The sequence below is a fragment of the Dromiciops gliroides genome, chromosome 1, assembly GCF_019393635.1.
Source record: "Dromiciops gliroides isolate mDroGli1 chromosome 1, mDroGli1.pri, whole genome shotgun sequence".
Lineage (NCBI taxonomy): Eukaryota > Metazoa > Chordata > Mammalia > Microbiotheria > Microbiotheriidae > Dromiciops > Dromiciops gliroides.
The window spans coordinates 681,849,472-681,874,201 of record NC_057861.1 but is presented as its reverse complement, the minus strand read 5'-3'; the positions used below and the strand labels follow the sequence as shown (position 1 = coordinate 681,874,201).

Here is a 24,730-nt window from a genome sequence, read left to right as displayed (position 1 = left end):
AAGCCTAACAGAGATAAGCTATTCAGGAGTAATATCTGGTTTTGGGGAAAAGATGAACTCATATGGCGAGGTTAAAGGTACAATGCTATCTTTAGGTAGAGAAGACAAATAGGTATAAATGTTGGCCTAGAGGTTGGGAGAGATAAATGCAGGCTTCCTGCCACTTAATCCAGTTGGACCTTTTACCAAGTTCTTGTTTATGTCTGAGAGAAACTGGGTATGTAGAGAAGTATATTATTGAAGCTCATGTGTTATTTAGTTGAATAAAATCTCCATTTTCTGTTTGGTGGTTTTTAACCCGTTAGTTACCCCATATAAATTCCTCTTGAGAAATCCCAACCTTGTTTCAGAACTAAGGAGATAATTGTAGAGTGTGGGACTAAAATGTAGAGGACCTTAGAAACTGGCATGGTGTGAAAAATCTGGCATATTGGGGACCATTATTCAGATAAAAATTAAGGTTAGGGAGAGAAGCAGCTGAGCAACTAAGTCGTACAGTGAATTGAGGGCAAGGCCTAGAGTCAGGAAGATCCAGTTTCAAATCAAGCCCCAGACACTTACTAGTCTTATGACCTTGGGCAAATCATTCAACCCTATTTGCCTCAGTTTCCTCATATGTAAAATAACCTGGAGAAGGAAATTGCAACCACTCCAGTATATTTACCAAGAAAATCCCAAATGAGGTCAAAATGAGTTGACACAACTGAAACAAATGAACAACAGAGAAGCAGCTAGGTGGTACAGTGGATAGAGTGTTGGACCTGAGTTAAGAAGACCCATTTTTTTGAGTTCAAATTAAACCTTGGACACTTATTAGGTGTGTGACCCTGGTTCAAGTCACTTAACCCTGTTTGCCTAGGTTTCTTTATCTGTAAAATGAGCTAGAGAAGGAAATAGCAAACCACTCGAGCATCTTTGCCAAGAAAATCCTAAACAAGGTCACAAAGAGTCAGATGTGACTGAAAAATGACTAGACTAAAGAGAAAACCAAGGTCAGGAGTAATTATTGATGTCTTCTCCCTCACAATGACTTTGAATAAACAATTGGGTTAAAATGGTATAGACAGGGACAGCTAGGTGGCACAGTGGATAGAGCACCAGCCCTGGAGTCAGGAGTACCTGAGTTCAAATCCGGCCTCAGACACTTAACACTTACTAGCTGTGTGACCCTGGGCAAGTCACTTAATCCCAATTGTCTCACTAAAAAAAAAAAAAATGGTATAGACAAACTCCCCAGACATGTGATAAGGCAGAATATTTTGTTCTTCTTCTTTGTGAAGACAGGGACATAGTAAATGATTGATGAATGATTTATGATTCATCGATCAACACATCCCCCTAGTATATACTGGGCCACAGAGTAATCTAGACTTTTTTTTCCTCAAAATATATATTTCCAACAAAAATTTAAAAAAAAATTATAGTTTTATTGATTATATCTTCTAAAAAATTTCCTAGTCTAAGAAGCAACATGAAAATGGAGCTAGCTATCTTTGAGTATTCTCAAGAAACAGGCAAGCTAAGCAATGTGGTGTTCTGGAGCATTAGACTTGGAGTCAAATAGACCTGGTTAAAATTCGGCCTCTGATACTTAATAGCTGTGTGACTCAGAGTAGTTTCCCCATCTGTGAAATGGGATAATAATAGTACCTATTTTATAGAGTTGCTGTGAAAATCAAATGATATATGAAAAGTGCTTTGTAATCTTTAAAGGGCTTAATAAGTGTTGTTATTGTTATTGTGATTATTATTATTATTATAGTTAATAGGATTTAAAAGAGGAAGCACCCTTAGAGACAGTCTGGTTCAGTATGTGGCAGTTGAGGCCCGGGAAGGATAAGTGACTTTTTGCTCAAATTCACAGTAAGCAGTGGAGCTGAACTCTGAACCCAGAGGCTTTGATTATATAGATCACGCTTTCTACTATTCTGTAAAATAGAATATGAGCTTGTTATTGTTATTTTTAATGACTGATTGCCTGTTTGGATCTGTTTGTGTAATACATATAATAATAAGATGTTCTTTCTTATGAAAAGAGCCAGTGTGCTTCTGGGGAGAAAAGGGGCAGCCGTCTCTAGTATGTACAAAAGGAAAATCCCCCAGGAACATGACCCACAATTACCTAAAGATCGGCACAGTAGGTTGCTGAGAACATGCTTCCAAGCATATTCTCAACAAGGACAGACATGACAGCACCACTATTCTTAAAAGTTTCTAAAATAATGGCATGTCAGCATCTCTGAGCTAGAAACCGAGAGGAAATGGTGTTCTGAAGGTGCTGGAAGCCTTAAGAAGAGGATGTCAACAGCATGACAGGCATGAGAAAGTATAATTGGGGGAAACAGTTTAAAATCTTAGAACAAAATACCTGCCTTTTATAGAACACCGGCTATTGTACAATGCACTAGGAGTAGAATAGCAGAGTAGAGGGTGTATTGCAGAGCAAGAAGGGATCATTCTTTGACAAGGGAATCAATTTCATCATAGTCTTCACTCTGCACACTCAAAGGGTAATCCCAATACAGTGAAATGTACCTGAGAACATGCCTCCTTTTTTGTTCATAACCCATTTGTTCAAACTCAGATGGAAGAAATTAATTTCATAGAAGCAGAGAATGAGACAATATTTAAAACATTGGCCTGTTTTGATTAGGAAGAGGAACTTGTCTTTTTTCTTGCATCTCCGTAATATCTTGGTCATAAATTGGACCCACATATGTATGTGCAGAATGAATACAGGCAGACTTTATGACTTACAAATACCCCAGAGTGTTGAAAGACCCTGAAGGTGTCATCTCAGAGAAATGTCAAAAATACTTAGTACTTTATACATAATAGGTTTTTAGTAAACGTTTGTTTGGACCCAGCACCCTATTAATGAAGCTGGCATATTTTCATTTGTATTCCCAGTGTTTACCACAGTGCCTGGAACATAATTCTGGTTTCTTTCCTTTCATTTGCTTGTTTCTTCATTTATTAGAGAAAATTATTAGAGAGAAGCCAGAGGTGATATGGTATAATGGAAAGCATGTTATGAGGGGTAGCTAGGTGGTACAGTGGATCAAGCACTGACCCTGGATTCAGGGGGACCTGAGTTCAAATCTGGCCTCAGACACTTGACACTTACTAGCTGTGTGACCTTGGGCAAGTCACTTAACCCTCATCGCCCACCCCCCCCACCCCCAAAGAGCTACTAATGGAAAGCATATTAGATTTGAAATGAAAGGAGCTGGGTTCAAATCCCAGTTCTGCCTGTGTTGATTTGGGGAAATGGTTTATCCTCTCTGGAACTCAGTTTGTTTCCTTGCTTATAAAATAAGACACTAGAGGACTTCTGACATTTCATTCAGCTATAAATCTATGATCAATGTAGATGTTCAAATTGTATATCAATTTAAAGTAAAAGAGGATGGGGCATTCTTTCAGGTGTGGGGGGGGGCTGGAGACAAGAGAGGTGAACATTAATCCCTGAAAAAATTTTACAGCAAATGATAAAAACAGATGGCATGTGAACCCTTAGAAAAAAAAATGAGGTGATCTCTTTGAGTCTACTTGAGTTCCTTGAGAACAATTCATGCAAAATCTTGACCTTTGTGACCAGAACCTGAGGCAATGTGGAATTATAAAAAATATCAGACCAGGAATCAGGAAGTTCTGTTCTTATCTACCTGTGGCATTCTGAGCAAGTTATTTAACCTTATCGATTCTCATCTTCCTTACCTACAAAATAATGAGACAAGACTAAGATTATCTCCATAGCAACCCCCCCCATCTCTAAAACTTTATGATTTTGTGACTTATTCCAGGAAAAATTTAAGTGGGAAATTGCTCAGCATATATACCTCTGGACAAGCACATGTAGTTGAAATGACTCAATACTTTGAAGAGGGAAGTACACAGAGGTCTCAAATACCACAGAGTTCTAGTGTCACAATTAGAATAGGAAAAAGAAAGACCTGGCCAAGTTATGCTTTCACTTCTGATTAGAATGATAAATCTTTGTATATGACTATCAAAAGCTAGAGGAAAACCTCCAACATACTAGGTGGCTACTCTGTGAAGAATTATAGAGCAATTCAAGAAAAGAAGAAATGAGTAGGTTGTAATGTGCACTGATATAGGGAGTGTCCACTCGATGATATCTCAGATCTTTTGAGCTAATGGAATATTAAAGGCTCGTTGTCCTGGATGGCTATGGCTTTGAAGGATTTCATACTCCACTAAATTTTAAATCTACTATCAGGTGACTCAAAAATCCCATGAAAACTTGACTCCTTGATGTTACATTTAGGAATTTATTGCTTCAATGTTTCTCTCCCAAGGAAAACTACTTTGGGTTGCCTTCAGCAAACTCAGTAGTATGTACCTCTTATCAAGATTTATTGTTACTTATCCCAAAAGTATTTCTGTATGGGTATGTCTAATTTATCAAGTATTCTGAGAATGCCCATCAATCCTCTTCTTCCTTTTGAAGCAAATATATTAATCTCAGGATTTGGGAACCCCATGTTTCGTTAATGTATGCATTTTTGAAAGGATTCTTTCCAAATCTGCTTTGGCGTGTTCTATAGTTCCTAATATGTGCAAAAAGACTAGTATTATCATCATTATTATTACTTATATATTTCATTGCATACATTCCAATCATATACCATAATGAGAAAAGGAGTTGGGTCATGCAATGAGGTTGAGGGATAACTGATAGAAATCTCAAAATGTTCCACTGATACCCACATAATGCTTAAAGCTCTAGGCAAGTAAATTGGATAGCTCCTCTATGAATAATATATAGGAAGAATTGGACAAGGGTCAAACAGAATGAGAAGCTGATGAGAGGCTCTGATTTTTCAGTGTGAGATAATATGGTATGGGTGGGTGTAGTAGTAAACTTGGAGCCAGGAAGCCCTGAATTTGAAAGCTACCTCAAGTATTAATCATATGACAACCCAAAAGTCACTTAACGTCTCTGGGGCTCAGTTGCCTTATCCATAAAATGATAATATTATTAGCAACTACTACTATTGATTGAAAGAGCACCCAAATTACTGAGAATATATTTCACTTAATTATGGAAATATTATTGCAACATAGTATCCTAGGACATAAGATACCACTCTCAGGAAAATGGCACATGATCAACAAGCTGTGTATAGAGGACAGATGAAGAAAAAGGGAGGTGATCAGTTCTTTGACCTTTCCTATTAACATACTGAGAAAATAGGTGGCTCTATTACCCAAATTACTTGTTCCACACAAGCCTTTTCTAAACTCATCATAGTGAAATTATGTACAACCACTCCATTTTCCCATCTCCCACAGAACTTTGTAACTTTCTAATTGGAGTCATATGTTTTGCCTAATATAGATAGGTATGCAAAGAATGGGTCAGATGGACTGGCATCCCCTAGATGATCATTCCCACTGCCCCTGAGGGAGAGTATCCAATCTATTCTTTATGCAGCCAACGATTGTAGAGGAGCTATTTTCATAAAATTGACCTCTTTTACTAAAATATACATTCCAAGGTTTGTTCATCTTTTTAATCTAACACAGAATTTTGTACACTACAAGAATTAAATAAATACTGGTTAAATCAATTAATAGTGGGCAGTCAAAAACTTTAAAAATGAATTTTAATTGCTTTCCATTATAGGATCATAGGATTTTGAGGCTGGAAAAGAATTTAGAGATAACCTAGTTCCATCTCTTTATTTTGAAGATTAGGAAACTGACGAACAGAAAGGTTAAAGTGTCTGAGTTCACATGGATAAGAAACCGCAGAAATCACTTTCAAATCCCAGTCTTCAGAGGCCCAGTGATAAGTGGAAAGAAAGAGCACTGAACTGAAGTCAGATATGTGGGTTCATAGTCCTGCCTCTTATGCAGTGTATATACAGTATTATATGGTGTAACCTGGAATTTATCTAATCTCTCTGGGCATTGGTTTCCTCTTCTGTAAATGAAGAGGTTGGACCAGTTGGCATTTGAGATTCCTTCCAACTCTACCATCTACTTGTGTCAAATATTGTGGTTTTCCCATCACAGTTGTGGTATAGGAAGCTAGAATTGTCCCTCTTTAAAGATGAGGTGAAATATAATTTCTTTAATACTTTTGAATAGCAGAGTTTACTATTTATTGAGAAGATTAGCCAGTCATGCTGTTCAAACTGCATGATGGTTTGCAAGCTTGTCTCTTTGTTAACATTTAGACACACACACACACACACACACACACACACAAAAGGTACTAGAAGAAAAACCTTGAATATTAAGAAAGGAAAAATAGCAATAAGATTCTGGTCAGATTTTTGCTGGCACAATAACATTTAGAATTAAGTCAATTGTCCAAATAGTTCAAATCAATGAATACTTTCACCCAAATTATCTGGGAATAGTTATGTCCAAAGATGATTAGCCACTAAAGCTTGCCTTGTTCTCTTAGAGCTATGTACACTAGATAACTGTGCTTGTGTTCTGTCTGTTGGCTGTTTATCAAAAGCATCCATTTAATTAACACCAGGCCCCTTAAGTGTAGTTGTACCTTTTTTCCCATAAAGAAAAATATTTTGATAAGAACATCACTACCTCTCACTTGACAAAGGACTCCATTATATTAGTAGTGACTAACTCATATAGAATGATCAAGGGATATTCTTTTTTCCATGTTTCAGCTTCAAGGAAAAGATCTTTCATCATGACAGAACTATATGTAGGTGTGAATATGTGCATGTGTATAGGACAGTATTTCAGTCCAGACTTTGGTGGGTATGCATTTGGTTGATGTTATTGTTACTCATAACAAAAGGGAATAACAGATGAGGATATTTCTTTTATGCTATGCCATGGAAGATATTTGAGAGGTTCATGGTGCTCAAACATTAAACTCTATTCCAGAGTCCCACAAGTAGAAAGAGCGAGAAAAGTAGAAAAGTCAAACAAAACCCTAATGAATTTGGTCAGTATAGACAGTTGTTAGATGGAAAGAGGATCTTAGGATTTGGAACTAGAAGACCTCAGAAATTATGACCTTCATTTCTTTCTATTTTGGGGGGTGGGAAGGTGGGGCAATGGGGTTAAGTGACTTGCCCAGGGTCACACAGCTAGTAAGTGCCAAATGTCTGAGGCCAGATTTGAACTCAGGTCCTCCTAAATCCAGGGCAGGTACTTTATTCACTATGCCACCTAGCTGCCCCTAAAATCACCTTCATTTCTGATCATCCTCCTTTCCCTCCTCTATCCAGCAATTTTCTTTGTAACAAAAAATGAAAAAGAAAGAAAAGAAAAGGCAATCTAGCAAAATTAAACACATCATTTCAGAATGAGAGTAAATTTAACATTCTATACTGATAGCCCTCCACTTGTACAAAAAAGGCATGGAGGGGTCTTTTCTCATTGTTTCCTTGAAGACAAACTCAATCTTTTTTTGTCGTTTGTTTTTTTTGGGGGGGGAGCCGAAATGAGGGTGAAGTGACTTGCCCAGGGTCACACAGCTAGTAAGTGTCAAGGGTCTGAGGCCAGATTTGTACTCAGGTCTTCCTGAATCCAGGGCCAGTGCTCTATCCACTGCACCACCTAGCTGCCCCAAACTCAATCATTATTGTCACTGTTTTCAAATGCATTGTTGTATGTATTGCTTTTCTGGTTCCATTTACTTTGTTTCAGTTCATTTTTCTTCCCAGGCTTTTCAGAATTCTTGATATTCGTTATTTTTGTTGAACAGTAATATTCCATTACATTCACATACCACAATTTGTTTAGCCATTTCCTCAACCAGTGGGCATCAACTTTGTTCCCAGCTCTTTGTTACCATAAACATTGCTGCTATGAATATTTTGGTGTACAACAACCTCTCCATTTATTTCTCAGATGAGGATATTTTTATTTGATATAGGCAGAAAATGGCCTCTACTTCCCACTTGGATTTGATTCCATGCATAATCTGTGAAGATTCTACTCAATCTCTTCAGCTGATTTTTCAAAATCACCAAAACAATTAATATAATGTCAAAGAATATGTGTATACCTGAACTCGTGTGACGTGTAGATACATAATACAAGCCACAAGGAAGCATATGCAGAACACCAGGAGAACCAGGACGATGATACTCCTAGGGAGAGAAACTGATTAGAACACTGATTCAGTCGTGTGAGCATTTCTATACTGCTCGCTAAATTCATGTTTTTGTCATGGTCTTTTCCCTAAACTCCTTTTAAGGTTCAGCTCAAGGCTGAGCACAGTGGGACAGGCCTCTAAACCCAGCTCCCTCTGTGGCTAAGGCCAGTAGATCTCTTGACTCTAGAGTTCTGAGATGCAGTGACTGCACTAAGGTTGGAATTAATATGGTAAGCCCCTGGGAAAGTGCACTAGTTGGCCTAAGTGTCATCTTTTTCTCTAACTTAAAGGTCAGAGAGTATTTCATTTTTATCCTTTTTTTATTCCCAATGCCCATGATAGTGCATGACACATAATGGCTACTTAATACTTATTTGAAATATTGGTGAGATAACCATGGGTCCTCAAAATCTATGCCCACAGAATGATAGACTATGTGTCTGTCATTCTTTCTATATGTATTCCTGGTGCTTTCCACAGTGCTTGGATCTTAATAAATACTTGCTGATTGATTGATTGGTTGATAATTATCCAAGACCTAGACTAGTAGAAATATGGATAAGCTAATCACCAGAAAGTTGGCCAACACATCTTAAAGTTTTTCAGCCACAATAATTTATGAAGAATATTTACTAAAGGTATGGAAGGTCTGTGATCTGTCTCAGAAGAGTAGAATAAAAATTTTAAAAAACTAAGTCTAAACCTATGATCTCATTGCATTAGAGAACTCTATGGAAATTCCCTTCCTCCAGAGTTGATCATATGTTTCTTTTTACTTACAATTTTACTGTGTGGCTAAGCCCCCCCAAAAGTTAATTGGCTTGCAAAAGGTCACACAGAAAGTAGGCTTCCTAAATAGGAGTTGAACTAGGTCTTCTTAGCTCAAAGAACAGTCTCCTAACCATTATATTACACTGCCCCCCCCCATAATAGTAATAGTAACTGGAGTTTTATAACCTCAGATAGATAAAAAAAAATTCTATAGGCAGCTAAGTGGCATAGGGGATAGGACCTTGAACCTGGAATTACAGAGAACCACATTCAAATGAAGTCTCAGACATGAGGTGTATGACCTGGGCAGTGCCATTTAACCACTATCTGCCTCAGTCTCCTCATTGATAGCATTTATCTCCAAGGATTGTTCTGAGGATAAAATGAGATTAAATTTGTAAAGCACTTTGCAAACTTTAAAACACTATATAAATGCTTTTGTCATCATGGATGTTCAGTTGTATCCAACTCTTCACGACCCCATTTGGGCTTTTCCTGCTAAAGCTACAGGAGTGATTTGCTGTTTCCTTTGCCAGCTCATTTTACAGATGAGGAACTAAGACAAACAGGGCTGAATGACTTCTCCAGGGTCAAACAACTAGTAAGTGTCTGAGGCCAGATTTGAACTCAGGTCTTCCTGACTCCTGGCTGGCACTTCATCTACTGTGTCACCTGGATGCCCCTATATTAATGCTAGCTGTTAATATTTAATAACGTTATAACACATAATATATTATATTTAATAATAATAATAAAATGCTTTCTGTGTAGTATTACATTTAATTCCCTAAACAGTCCTCTCTGGTAAATAGCAATGGTAATATTATTCCAGAGATGAGGAAATGATGGTTCACAGAGGAAACGTTTCTTGCCTAAAGCTCTGCAGCTAATAAGTAGAAGGACCAACTCTTTCCATTTAAATCTTCTCAAACCCCTGGGGATAAAGGTTGCTGTTTCATTATGTGGTTGAAAATGCTGGCAAGCAAAGTACTAGGCTGCTACTTTTAGCCCTCTAACCAGTGTTTTACATTCAGCAGCATGGGTAGGAGGAAAACTTTCTTTCCAAACACTTTCTACTCATTACTTATGATCAATCAATCAGTATTTATTAAGCACCTACTATGTGCCAAGGGCTGTGCTAAATGCTAGGAATACAAAAAGAGGCAACCTTTCAAGGAACTTATAATTTAATGGGGGATACAAACAAATATACATGAAACAAGTTACATGCAGGATAAATAGGAAATAATTAATGGAAGGGATACATTAGAATTAAGAGGGGTTGGGGAAAGCTTCACGTAAAAAAAATGGGATTTTAGTTGAGACTTAAAGGAAGCCACAGAGATCAATAAGTGGTAGGTAAGGAGGTCAGTAGGCCGAACAGAGGAGGGAGCATATTCCAGGCATGGATAATAGCCAGAGAAAATGCCCAAAGCTCAGAGATGGAGTTGTTCCTGGAATGGCCAGGAAGCCAGTGTCACTTGATTGAAAAGTGTTGAAGAGTAGATATAAGAAGACTGGAAAGGTGAGGGGGGCCTACTTTAGGAAAGGCTTCTGAATGCCAAACAACATTTTCTATTTGATCCTGCAGGTAATATGGTGTTTTTCGAGTTTTTCTTTAGATTTCTTACTCTCCGAAAAATGTAGACATTTAGCAGTGAATTTAAAAATAATTTAATGAAAAATGTTTACATTTAAAGTTTTAAAGTCACATATGGGTCCAATTTGAAAGAAAAGGCATTAGTGAAGTCTTTCACAGGGAATAACTGGTTCCCCTACTCATTTGGCTTAATTGCTTTCCCAAATGTTAATTTATTGCTTTGGAGTCACAAGGTTCAACTGAGAAAGTTGAATGTAATTAATCTTTGATTGGGAGGAGTGGATTAAGGGAGCAGAATCCTTAACAAGGTTTACAACTGTATTAAAGTGGGAAAAGCTACTCACTGTGGGATTATTAGAAGGTAGACAAGGCCAAATAAGGCAGCTAGAACCAGTGAAAGGACCACAGCACTGGTGAAATACTCATCTTGAAGCTGGTGATACTGTGGAAGAAGAAATGTTGGAAATTAGATGCTGGGGAGATGCTTTCAAACATTCAGTTGAGAGGTATGCAGTGAGAAACAGGTCCTCAAAAAGATTTAGAAAGGGAGTTTATGAAAATCTTACATTGTCTCAGGGATTCTGAAAATGTTCAAAGAAAAATATCTTCTCTTAATCCCTAAACCCTGCATTTAAAAATGTGCTTTATTAGCCAAATAAAGAGATGCAAAAACTGTCATAGAAATCAAACCCTAAAAATCAAATAACTATCATGTGGGACTTTGAGCTCAAAATTTTAAATAAAAGTCACTTACTTTTTCTTCCCGTTCTTTCTGTTTGTATTTTAGGGTAAAGAAATTCAAGTCTGCCATCTCAGACTCCGTTTGTCGGGCTTCTATCAAACGGCTGATATATCTATTTACTCGAGTTCCTGGAGTGGTGTATACGATGTTTGTAGAAAAAGAGGATCGATTCCTGAGTTTTTCCGAGGCTGTCCTTAATGCTCTCCTCTGCAGTATCAATGGAAACAAAAGGACTACTGCTCAAAACCTTGTTTTGTTTTTTTAAAAAGATCATATTAAAAAAACCTTATTTGACAGAACATGTGTTCATTTTCTCATCCACAAACAGGAATAGTTACCACTAGATTATTTAAACAGTCTTAGTAAAACTAGAGGCTCAGAAACTTTAGAGATGCCAAGAAGCTGACCGGAAAGGCCATAAATATACTCTGCTCACCCAAACAAGGATATTTAGAAAATATTCTATTCTCTAGATTTCCTCACGCATTGTATTTATAGTTAGATACTGGCTTCGGTTAATCTTTTATTTGACTTCAAACTAATCCCAAGAGCTATGTAAATGCAAGTATTACCATTATCCCCATTTGATAGATGAAGAAACTAAGATTATTGGAAATTATTGACACTACCACTAAACAGCAGAGGGGAGATTCAAATCTATATCCATTGCCTCTGAATATAGTGTTCTGTGTGTTGTTTAATATCTAATGTGTTATGACTAAAAATCTAATCTGTGGTTGCCTTAAATTAGAAGCTTATGGCACCAGTCTTTGGGCATTAAGCATCTATTAAAGTATATTCAAAGTTAGCAAAAGAGAGAGGAAGAACACGTGGAGTTCAGAAAGAAAAAGCCTAGCTACCCTGGCCCTGCAGTTGCTACCGAGACCTCCAACTGAAAGGAGGATCCCCATTCTCCTAGAGTGGAATCCCCTGTGGGACCACCAGAGGGGAAGTCCCTACATACAGCTCAAAGCTAATTGGCTGGTAGCATTTATTGACATGATTTATAGGCAGTTCTATGACTAGATGTAACTTCTGGGACATCAGGCAACCTCTGGAGTCAAGTCACATGCTTTCTCCTCAGGGGGCACTGCCCTGGTTCTCACAAAGTCTTTCTCACCCTGATTCTCACATTTGCCACTGCATCACAATATGCCCCAGGTCAAGCATGCACAAATCACACTTGCTGAAGTTTCTCTGTTGAGGATAAGCTATACAGTTTGTGAAGATAATTAGTTATCTGTCTGTAGCATATGGCATAAGTGGCAATATTAGTGTCAGCTGGAGAAGAAGAACCCAACCAATTACTTTGGTTTTCTCTTCATAGGTTTGAAAAGAAACCTGTAATGCAGAGGAGACTGGGAGTCAACTTGAAAGTTAATATGGGTATCTTTATTTTTTAATTACTTGAGTACACAAATAAATATTTCAGCATCACCATCTATCATCAATCATTGAATCTGACTGTTTTTTATGGATTTTCAATATTTAGAGTGAGAGGGGATGTTATGGATCATGTAATCCATATTGGGGCTTTGCAACACATCTTCCTATGACAAAGGTGAATGAACATCTTTTTGTTTTGGGACTTTAGTTGACAGTGATGTCTAATCAACAGATCATTTTCCTGTATGTATGCCATGTTCATTTTCTAATGAGTTGTGAGAAAGAAATAAATGAAATCAAGAAGTCTAATGGATAACCCAGCCAGTCAGAGTGAGAGTGTGTTATAAGAGCTGTATAGCCAGAGCTTAGCATACCTGAAAGAGTAAAAGATCTAGAGGAATCAGAATAATAGATAACATTTATGGAACACCTGAAGCACTTTACAGATGTTAACTCATTGGAATCTTCCCCAAATCCTGTGAGGTAGGTGCTATTATCATCTCCATTTTACAGAGGAATAAATTGTGGCTGGGAAAGAGATTCAATGATTTTGCCCAGGGATACAAATTAGTGAGGGTCAAGGGCAGTATTCAAACTCAGGTCTTCCTGTCTCCAGGTCCAGCTCTCTATCCAATGGACCACCCAGCTGCTTGAGGAAGGAAGGACTCTAGTATACTGAATAGATTCTTTAAGGAGAATTTATGACAGAGCATGATCAAGACAAGATGAGAGTATGACGAAATTGTGATCTGGACCAATGGAGGACATGTTTACTCTAGTGAGATCACAAGTTGATTTAATTGTTGAATGGGACTTCTCTCTCTTCTCCTCCTCTCAGGTCTCAGAAGATCAGAAAGCCCCTGTTGCTTGCCAAAACTCACTGCTACCACTATTCTCCCATTTTTCATATATTTTTCTCTGTGTGTGTGTGTGTGTGTGTGTCTCCCCTCTCTTCATCTCATCCTCATCTTCTGCTACCTCTTTCCCTACCCTTCCCCCTTCTCACAACAGGCTACAAATACATTTATGCTCCAGTTTAACCTTTCTCTCTCTCTCTCTCTCTCTCTCTCTCTCTCTCTCTCTCTCTCTCTCTCTCTCTCTCTCTCTCTCTCTCACTCTCACACACACACACACATATTCACTATGTGCCAGGCTCTGTATTAAGCACCACAATAAAAGTCATAATAATGACTACATTTATATAGCACTTATTACATGTCAGGCCTGGGACAAACACATTACAATTATTATTTCATTTATCTCACAAAAACCCTGGGAAGTAGGTGCTATTATTATCCCCATTTTACAGATGAGGACAAAGGCAAACAGAGGTTGAGTGACTTGCCCAGAGTCATATAGATAGTAAGGATCTGAGGGTGGATCTGAACTCAGGTCTTCCTGACTCCAGATCCCAGTGCTCTATCCACTGTATCACTTGACTTCCTCAATGCCATGCATCAATTGCCATCTCTCCCTCAAATTTCCCTTAGTATCTGGGACCTCCCCACTCTGCTTATCCATCATTCCCTGGGACCTTCTCATGCTGGAATATCTCTCTGTCATGCTGGCCCTCTTTTCCCTTTGGTTAGTTCCACTTAGGGCCTCCATTTCTGGAAGGGGACCATGCTGGACCACCTTTAGTCCTCTCCTGGTTCTGCTGCTGACTTTCTGGACATCGATGCTATTCCCCGTGTCTATCCCTCCTCATGTCTCCACAATACACCTTTACCCCAGCTTCCTTTTAAGTGCTAGGTTTCCCCACTAGACTATAAGCTATCTAATGGCAGGGACTGCCTTTCTTTTTGTTTGTATTTGTATTCCCAGTGCTTACACAGTGCCTGAAGCATAGTTCACACTTAATAAATGCTTATTGCCTTATTGTTTTCCCCCCACTATTCCTAGTACCTAGCAGATAGTAACCTTTTAATAAATATTTGTAATCCAAAATAACAAAAATAAGAAGGTGTTATCTTGCGAGTCAGTTACATTGAACAGGAAAGGATGCCTCCTGTTTGAAGTTTCATTTTTTGTTCCTTTTGTTGGATTGTTGTTTTACTTTTCCCACAGCAGATTCTTCCTGTTTTTCCTCCCTTTTGTTTGTTTGTTTTCTCTTACTAAACATGAAACAGATTTAATCAATAAATCTGGGCAAAACTATCTGGCGAAAACAGTGTTACCAAAATTTCAACCTTTCTTTGAGCAATTACATATAGATATAGATGATATAGATCGATCGATCAATATAGATATAGATATATACATAAAGAGGGAGTCATAGAGTCTTGTCTGTCATCAAACAAAATCTGGGACTGAGTTGAAAACTTAACTCTTTGGGACAACCAGAGCAGCCCCTGGTATGTTGTAAAGTAGAAATGGATGAGATAATCCAGCTGTCACTTCCACATCAAAATCTGTATTTAAGTGTATTATGTCTCAAAGTCATCCTTTTTTGCTTTCTGTTTTTACTTATGTAGAGGCCACATATGGGGTTAAGCATCCAGCAGATGAAAAAAAAAATGACTTGTCCCCTGGACTTTACACTGTACCTGCCTTTCTTTAACCCACTTTCGCGATATAGTAAAACAAATGAAGCTTAGGGTTTGAAAACTAGGGAATTCTGACCCTCAGAGATGTTTGGTAAGAATTAGGCAAATAACCATTACCCTGATTTATAGCCTAACCTTGAGAGATTGAGACTGGGAGGCATATGGAAAGATTACCATGAGCTAGAGTATCGATATTGCTCATAGAGACCCTAAGCTCAGGGACCAGGAAGTTGAGTTGGAAAAAAAAAAAAAAAGGTTGAATGGTGAAAGTTAACTTGCTGGGGAAAACCATGCTATTTGTTCTAATGAAAATGGTGCCTGTGGCTGAGAATCTCCTACTGGAGGGATGAGAGGTTTTGCAGCTTTAAGTCTTAGGAAACAAGGCAGAAGAACATGAGGGAAGACTTTTCTTAGTCCCAGGCAAAGGTTTCTGCTATATATTTAAAAAAAAAGAAGAAGAAGAAGAAAGAACCTGTGGACTTTAAGCTAAAAGGTCATGGTAGCATCTACTCCCCTCAAGGAAAACATAGAAAATTATTTCAGCTGATTCAGAAGCTGGAGGCAGGGAATCCAACTGAGCAGCATCCAGTTGAGGAGCATCTATCTGTCAGAAACTCCATGGTCCAGCCATGGAGCAATGAAACATGTGGCAGAGCGGCGTCCAGAAGGAACCACACACCCCAACTAGTAGGGAACAGCTTCCAGAAAAGGCTGTGACTGACCAAAAAGCAGCCAGTAGAATGGTAAGAGACCAGCAGGAAGTAACCTTAGTGGGAACACAGGGTGCTATCATCAGAAGGCATCAGCAGCTCTAAATTGTTGGAGTCCTGCAATGCATCTCACTCCAGGTGCGCCCTACACATCCTCCAGATATGATCCCTGGGTACGTTTTTGTATATGTGTGGGAGAATGCACCCTAGTTTTACTGGGGAGATGGCTGATTGTTACTTGTCTTATTATGCTCTTTCATTAAATGCTTGAACTTGGAACTAATTGGATCCTCTCTAGATGACCACTAAAGGCAAGCACATCAATAGGAGTTCTGACCAATGGTTTTAGGAGATATATAGACCAGTGGTGTGCTAGAAAATGTTTAACAATTGGCATATGAATGACATACTATTAGGTTTAACCTACACAATTAAAATTTTCCCTATGACAAATCTAGATAATAAAAAACAACCAATAAATCAAGCCCTGATTTGCAAGTATTTCCCTATTTCCAAGGTGTAAACACTCACTGAATTGTTGTTCACAATTGGCTCTCCCAAGCAAGTATAAAAATGGCTTCAGCACAATCCTGATTTAGACACATAGAACACCTCGAATGTGAGGGGCCTACCATGTGAGTTAAAAGACTCCCCAAGGCACTAAATAAGAAATCAATAGGAAAGCGAAGTAGAAGGAAGAGAGTTAATAACTACAGAAGTCTTAGGCTTTCATTCCGGGCACTAGCCTCACTTCATTGCTACTATCCTCGATATTGGAGAGTTATGGCAAGGTATAGATCTTGGGCTAGAAAATCAGTTGGGACTTCTCTCTCCTAAATAATGGCTTTCATTTCTATAGAACACTAGGGTCCACTTTCCTCATACATATGTTATTATTATCACCTTCACATGCAAAGGAATGTCTGAGACCTTTGGTACCTGAAATACCTCCATTTTCAGAGTGGATTTATTACGATCGTCTAATAGCCTCTGGCTTCTGGGACTGGTGATGGAATAATTAGATCCCTCTGGCTTTCCTCTGCTGCTGCTCTCTGTACTCTCTTAGAATACTATCTATCAAAGCAATCTCTGATTAAAAAGAGCCACGTGCACAGAAATCCAAAGAAAGAGAAAGAAATAAAACTAGCCTCATAGTTAAAAATTTAATTGCAGTCTCCCCTTCCCCTTTCATGATAAATGTACATCTGTTTCTGGGTGCCACATTCTTTTTTTCTTTCTCCCCCCCACCCCTCCTCCTCACCCCAGGGTAAAGAGGGTTAAGTAACTTGCCCAGGGTCACACAGCTAGTAAGTGTCAAGTGTCTGAGGCTGGATTTGAACTCAGGTACTGGTGAATCCAGGGCCTGTGCTATATCCACTGCCCCACCTACCTGTCCCATGCCACATTCTGAAGTTGAAGCATTAAGTTATTAACCTGTATTGTGTCTGCCTGTAAACCACCCATTTAAAACAGGCTGCCTTCCATCTGTCAACCCAGGCCTTTCTACAAAGACAAGAAACTGTATAAAGCTTAGGAGCAATCTATAGGAAGGGAAAGGAAATGAGGATGGTAATAAGGCAGGGAAAAGAAAAAAAAAAAACTCGAGGGGTGAACATTCATTTCCAGGATTTTTTCCCTAGTAACAAGTCACAGAGCTCAGAATCTAATTGTACAATGAGCTCGATAAGATCAATCATTTCCATTTCTATTTGTGCTGGATGTGTTCATTATCCAACCCAAGGAAAAGGTTTTAACCTTGTTGATAATCAACACTGAAAAAATTAGGTTTGTTATCAAATTCAGGCATCGAGAAGATTGAAATCTGTGGATTTCTGGTAATAGGAGAGTTTCTTTCTGTGACAGATATTTTAGTTTCTAAGTCTCTGGGAGCCGGAAACACTAAAAGAACTATTGGAAATGGGGTCTAAGAATTGCCAGAGGTCCCAGGCCTTTTGGAGCCAGAGATATTAAAGGACCTCAGAACTGTCAGTCACTGGGAGCTGAGAACAGACTCCTCTATTCGGATATGTGAAAATCCAATCATCAGGTATTTGTACTGACTTGAATGGATCTCTCTTTCCCCCTGGCATTTAAGAGAACACAGTCTCCATTAGGCAGTCAAAAAGGCATCTATTAAATGCCTATTGTATGCTAGGCACTGGGTTAAAGACTGGGGACACAAAAAAGACAAAGGACTATGTCATTCCTCAAGCATTTTATAATCTAATGGGGGAGACAAAATACAGAAAACTATGTACAAACAAGCTATCATACAAAAGAAACAGGACATAATCAATTGATGGAAAATAGTAGGATTAAGAAAGACATCTTGTAGAGGGTAGGATTTTATCTAGGACTTAAAAGAAGCCAGGGAAACCAGGAGGAAGAGATGGGGAATGAAGGCACTCTAGAATGAAGTATAACCAGTGAAAATGGCCAATCAAGAGGTGGAATATCTTGTATGAAAAATAGCAAGGGCAGTGCCACTGGATCAAAGAGTAAGGGAATAGGGATAGTGTAAAATATAAAAAGATTGGAGAGGTATGGGGTGGGGATTTAAGTTATGAAAGGCTTTGAACATCAGAGAATTTTATATTTGATATGGAATTTCTGAGGTTTATTGAATGAGGGAGGGGGTTGTGACATGGTTTACAGAACTCTGGGACCATGATAGCAACACTCAAATGACACTTTATTATCCTATGCCTAGTAGATTCTGACTTTCCTCTCCTAATCCCTGTGATTCCCATTTACTTGCTCTTGGTATTTACTCTCACTCTCTCATCAATCCACCAACTGCTGCTCTTTGAATCTCCATCCAATTGTACCCTTCCCTTCTGTTAACCTTTCTGCTACATTCTCCTCCCCGACATCCTGTCCTCCTGTTAACAAATTTTCTCTAGTTTCTGACCCTGTTCTTTGATACTATCTGCCATGTTCTCTCATCCATAAAACCCTGGGTTGCTACAGAAAACAATGTCTTCTTGGACACCATTTCAAGGCTTAGGAGCACATTTTCTTCCACTCTGGTAACATTTGGAACGAGAGGCCAGGAATAAGAGTAAAAGACTCCTTGCTCTTTGCTACTATTTCCTGCCACTATAACTGAGCAACCATTTTTTCTTTGACATTCACTACATCCATTTACATCTTTATCCCAAAGGTTTTTAATATGAGTGAATGTGCATGTGTGTGTGTGTGTGTGAGAGAGAGAGACAGAGACAGAGACAGAGAAAGAGAGAGAGAGAGAGATGCATATCTTATCAATCCATTGAAGCCTATAGAATCTTTTTCAGAGTAATGATTTTTAAAATTGTAACTCAAGGAAATGGCAAATTTCAGTTAGAGATGATTGAAAATAAAAACTGATTTTTCCCCATTTGAGTTCATATGGACACCAGGTTAAGAAGCTTTCCTCTCTCCATATCCTTGCCACTGACAGCTGCCAACCCTTAAGAGTCTCTCCTCCCTTTCTTAATGAATCCAGTATCTGACTCATAGTTTTCCTCTCCACACAAACCCTTACTATCATGCCTAGGGACTTCAAATGCTTATTGACTGATGATGGATTGATTCAATGTTGAGGTCCTCTCAAATATCCTGGCCTTCTAGTTCACCAGCCTCCCCAACTCCATTCTCCACATCTGAATGCTGTCTGACATGCACATGGATGGTCATAACCTTGATAATCTAATCAAATCTGAGGCCCATGAGAGCCTTTCCTAGGGAATAGAGGTAGAAATAATAATAGCTCATTTCTACACTGCTTGAAAGTTTACATAGTATCTTATAAGCTTTTTCTTACTTAATCCTGACAATGTCCCTGTGAAGTAGATGGTACAATTATTATAAACCTCATTTTAGAGAGGAGGAAACTGATTTAGAATAGGAAACTGCCCAGAGTTATTCAGATAGTGAATTTTATCACTGAGATTCAAACCCAATTCTTCTGACTCCAAAGCTAGGGCTCTTTTCACTCTGCCACACTTATTATTTACCCTTATTCTACTGTGATTTATAACAGTTTAGCTGCAGGCCCAGAGTATTTTAATAAAACTTTGTCCAATATCAGCAGAACAAAATTAAAAGGAGGCATTGAGTCCCAGGTCATCATGCAAACTACAAATTCTGTTGATGCCTCCTCCTCCTCCTCTCCTTTCCCTCCAGCTCCTTGTGACTTCCTGAATTTGCTCTTATATTTCTTTCCCTGCTACATGACCAAACATTCTTGAATTTTCCATTTTGCAATTTTCCATTCTCTTGGACACAATGACCCTCAAATCTTTGTACCCTCCTTACATTTCATCAATATTGGTACTGGAGATGTAAGATAGAGGAGCAGAGGATAGCAAGGACATCACATAGTTCTTAGGGTGCCTCTGAACACTAATTTAACTGTTGGTACTCAGTGGATAATCTTTGTACAATGACCAAGTTGACACTCTTGGAAAAACTAAACTGCATCTATAGTAATATAGTATCTCAGTATAAATGAAACCAGAAACCATTAAAATGGAAGAAAGATTGGCAGGTTCACCTTAGAGAAACTAATGAAGGAGTTGGTTGAGTTAGTTGGCTTTCTCATGAATACCGAAGGTTGTAGCAGAATTTGAAGATCTGGTTTCAAATTACTTATTAGCTGTGTGACCCAGAACAATTCATGTAACCTCTCTCTTCCTCAGTTTTCTCATCTATAAATTAAGAAGGATTAGATTTCATGGCCTATAAGTTTCCATCTACTTCTATATCTATTATTCTATGAATTGAACCTATGTCCCATTCTTTGATATAGTTCTTATTATCTGTATGGCTTTGGATACTTTATTTCTCTGACCTCAGTTTCCTCAAAGCAAAATGACAGGGTGGGATTAGATGATTTCATAGGTCCATTTCAACTCTAAACCAAGATCTCTCCTATACTTCCCTAGGACTAAGCATCATTTTGAAGACCTTTGCAGTGATGTAGATCGTCCTTTTCCCTTCCCATCACTTCCCATTGGCTGCTACCAACTTGTTGTATCAAAAGGACCAGAACACAGTGTCATATCTCAGCGTGCAATGATTTTGAGGATTTCCATAGTCTTATTGGAAGGCATAGGCCAGTTTGGAACATGAACTATGGGAAATCAGCTTTATCACAAGGGTTTAAAGAAGATGAGCTCAACCATCTGCTATGGTAGTACAAGGAAGTCATATATTTGCAGCTGTTCAGGTGAAGATACCCCAGAGTTTGATTTTAATACAATATTTTAAAAGCAAATACTACAACATAAGTACTAGTTTTTGCAATCTCAGGTCACATGACATTAAAAGATATATATAGTATCCAGATCACAGAGAGTTAGAGCCCCACTGGAGTTTGCAATGGACAAGATAATGTATAGAACTTCCAATATTTTATATCTGTGCTATTGGGTCAAGTTTTGGGGACCATACTTAAAGAAAGACATCGACAATTTAGAGTTTATTCAAAGAAGAGTCAAAAGCACAAAACCACATCGTATAAGAAATGGTTGAGAGAAGTGAGGATGCTTAGCTTGGAGAAGAAAGTATTTAGAGAATAGAAATGGTACCTTTCTTGTAAAAACTGAGAGTCTGTCATTACAGGAAGTCTGAAAGAGGCAAGTAACTAGGTGGTGGAGAGCATATAGCTTGGGACTTGGAAGTGGAAAGATCTGAATTTGAATCCTGCCTCAAATATGAATTAGCTATATTTTTCTGGGCAAGTCATTTAACCATTTTCTCCTCAGCTTCTTCATCTATTAGATGGGGATGGCTAATATCATCTGCTTTACAGGGTTGTTGTGATGATTCAAGTGATTTAACATATGGAAAGTGCTTTGTAAACTTTAAAGATCTAAATAAATGCTAGCAATTATTATCAATGTACTTATCCTGTGTATCTCCAGAGAGCCACTGAAAGTTAAAAGCTAGACAGAAACAAAGTTCTTCTCCATAAAAGAAAAATAATTAGAGTTATTCAAAACTTAAATGGGCTGCCTTGGGCATTAGTGAGATTCCCATCACTAGATATCTTAAAATAAAGGCTGACTGCTCATTTGTTGTGGAATAATAGAGAGTAAATTCTTCAAGCATATGTTAAATGAGATGACCTTTCAACCTTCAGACAATACTAGGAGTTGGCTTCAGCTATGGATACTTCCAGCATCCTATAAATCTTTCCTTACTCCCACTCAGGTCCACATTTCAGTGCAGGAAATGACATTGGACTGCACTTATTGACCACCTTCTTCAGACATAAGGAACATCAAATCCAATGGAGAGATTGTTGCTTGGAGCTCTTACTTCCAAAGCCACCGGATTCCTGAGGATAAGGTCTTCCAGATAGGCAAGCGAAATTAAAAATTCACTAAATATTATAAGTGCCTATTATATATAGCACTCTGTGTGTTAGGTGCTAGGAGATTCACAAAGTTTGGCAAAGACATGGAAAAAAGAAAACTAAAATGAGAATATAAAACCATCTAAGGTAAAATACTTAATGTGTAATTTGCTTTGAGAACTACTAAACACTATAAATGAAAATTCAAATGACAATTACCACTCCTGTTAACTGGGAATATTCTAACACTGACAAATTGAGTCATATCCTTTTATATTTTTCAGACTCTCTCAACAGAATCAGAGGCAGAGATCTCTGCCATGGCAGCTCCCAAATAATTCCTCTGTGGCCCAGAAGTCAATCATCAGGTGATGTAACAACCCCATCTACTGGCATAGAAAATGAAGTGATAGCATCTTGGACTCTTCTAGTCATAATTCACACCTAAATTTCTGCTTAGGTTAATGTTCATGAATCATTAAAAAAAAATAAAGGAACAATTTTATAATTTGACTTTGACATTGTATGAGATGATTATGGATTTAGTCAGATTAAACTCTGAGGATGGGGTCTGGAAGATACCCAGCCCCGCCCCAGTATAGTTAGTTTAAAAGTTTATTGTTTGTCAAATTCTCACTGTCTCCTTTAAGTTTTATTGCCAATTAACAGCATTTTTACTTCTGCTCTGTCTCCCCACTTGTCAGCTTCATCTTAGTTTTATCTGGAATCCATCATGTGTCAGAACTCCAGTCCCTGTTGAGTGGGTTGGGGAGTTTGCCCACCAATTCAATACTCGGGACTCAAGAAGAAAGGACAGGGCTCAGCACAGGATGCGGCAATTAAGTTGAGACCAGATGTTAAGTGACATGTCTCTTTTTCTCAGAGGAGAATCCCCTTGACCATAGGGTCCCAACAATGGATTATTCTTTTATTCTTTATTCTATTTCTTTGATTTCCCAACATAGCTGAAGATAAATTTTAACCCTGTCATCCTTCTAAAATTAACACGACTACAAAACAATGCTGAAACACCTGAGTGACTCTTCCTGTTATTGAAGTTGAATATCTTTAGAGATAGGGGCCTGGAGAGGGGAGTCAGTGGGAACTGTGAGATCCGAAAGATCTGACTGTGACTACCCCGTTCCCTCTTCCTTTGGTTTGACCTTGTTCCCCCTCCCCTTTTCCCCGTTGTTCCTGGAACACGTATATATGTCTCCATACATTGATCACGAGCTGAACAAGCACCCTGGGTGAGACAGGATTGGATGTTAGATTGTGAGCTCGCCCTAGTGTGCGTGGGGACTTCCCCTCTGACCAACATTCCTATAAAAGGTCAAGGCACGTATTAGCTATTGTGACTCAGTTATTGAGTTTGCCCATTCCCGCGGGAATGTAATAAATCTGTCTCTGCTTGACTTGGTGGTCTCCTCGAATTATTTGGGTAAACTGAGGCAGTTTGCCCCAAACAACATCAAGAATCTATAAGAAACTTCTGCAAATTTGTAAGAACAACCATATCCAGGATTGTAAAAGTAAAGCACATTTATCCACACCCCCCCCAAAGGAATAACAAATTTTAAAAATTAAACATTCAATGTCATTATTGATCAGAATATTACTGAACACCTATTTTAGAGCTCTTCTCAAAGTCCCTCCTTGTTGCTTATTTTTTCCTACCTTTGTCAAATCCTTATGATTTTTCTTAACTGGAAAAAGAGGTGTTTGTTTCATAAAGTAAAGATGGCACTTATCAGCAGGGTCAGGGGAGCCATAAACCAGACATTATGAATTAATGAAAAAGCATTTATTGAACTCCTATTCCTACTAAGTTCCATGCTATGCTCGGCACTGGGGATAACAACTAGAGAAAGATAGTTTATGATCAAGTTCTTACTTGGGGGAGTGGGGAAAGACAACATATTAGAGAATTCAGCTGCTGGGTAAATGAAAAGACTTTTAAATGCACTAAGTCCTAAAAGTCAAAAGAATGCACCAGAGGGCTATTTTGCATGGCCAAGGCAGGCATCTTTAGACTGTCAGTAGGTTCAGATGATAGTGGGAAACTGTAGGGCAAGTGGTAAAGCCTGGAAGTCCTTATAACACAGTGTCAGGGCAGATGGCAAGGTTTACTTCATAGTCCATCTTACCTAAGGAAACGTTGGTGACTCCCATTAACCCAAGTCATGTAAGCACTCAAGCAGTCTGGATTAGTTTCTAGGTGGTCTGGGGCAAGAGTTGAGCAAGTCAGAGTTCAGTTGGATCTGACAGATATGAGGCTATCTGCTTATCTCTTATTATTTGTACATATGAACAATTTCTACAGTTGTTTATACTGTGCCTTCCTTTTTGTTTGTCTTATTTTAAAAATTCAAATAGCATGTAGAAAAACTGAGAAAGCATATGAAGAAAATGGTAAAAATAGCCATAGAATACAGCTTCAACACAAGGGGCAAGAAAGGTAAAGAGAAAATGATTCAGACATTATATTGCAGGGTTAAACCGTGAAGCTTTAAACTAAA

At 38.4% G+C, this 24,730-nt stretch overlaps 1 protein-coding gene and 1 long non-coding RNA gene across 2 annotated transcripts in view; one reads left to right on the top strand and one right to left on the bottom strand.

Moving 5' to 3' along the window:
• LOC122736853 overlaps nt 1-11,525 on the top strand; it is a 53,018-nt gene extending 41,493 nt beyond the window's left edge. Inside the window, exon 2 of the long non-coding RNA XR_006354218.1 lies at nt 11,272-11,525. This is a non-coding gene — a long non-coding RNA (uncharacterized LOC122736853). The remainder of the gene's footprint in view (nt 1-11,271) is intronic.
• The window catches only part of ADCY1 (adenylate cyclase 1), a 348,458-nt gene that overhangs the window by 68,133 nt on the left and 255,595 nt on the right, over nt 1-24,730 (bottom strand). Inside the window, exons 9-11 of the mRNA XM_043979268.1 lie at nt 11,239-11,433; nt 10,829-10,926; nt 8,024-8,108 (exon numbers count right to left, since the gene is read on the bottom strand). Coding sequence (XP_043835203.1) covers nt 8,024-8,108; nt 10,829-10,926; nt 11,239-11,433 — 378 coding nt within the window. The remainder of the gene's footprint in view (nt 1-8,023; nt 8,109-10,828; nt 10,927-11,238; nt 11,434-24,730) is intronic.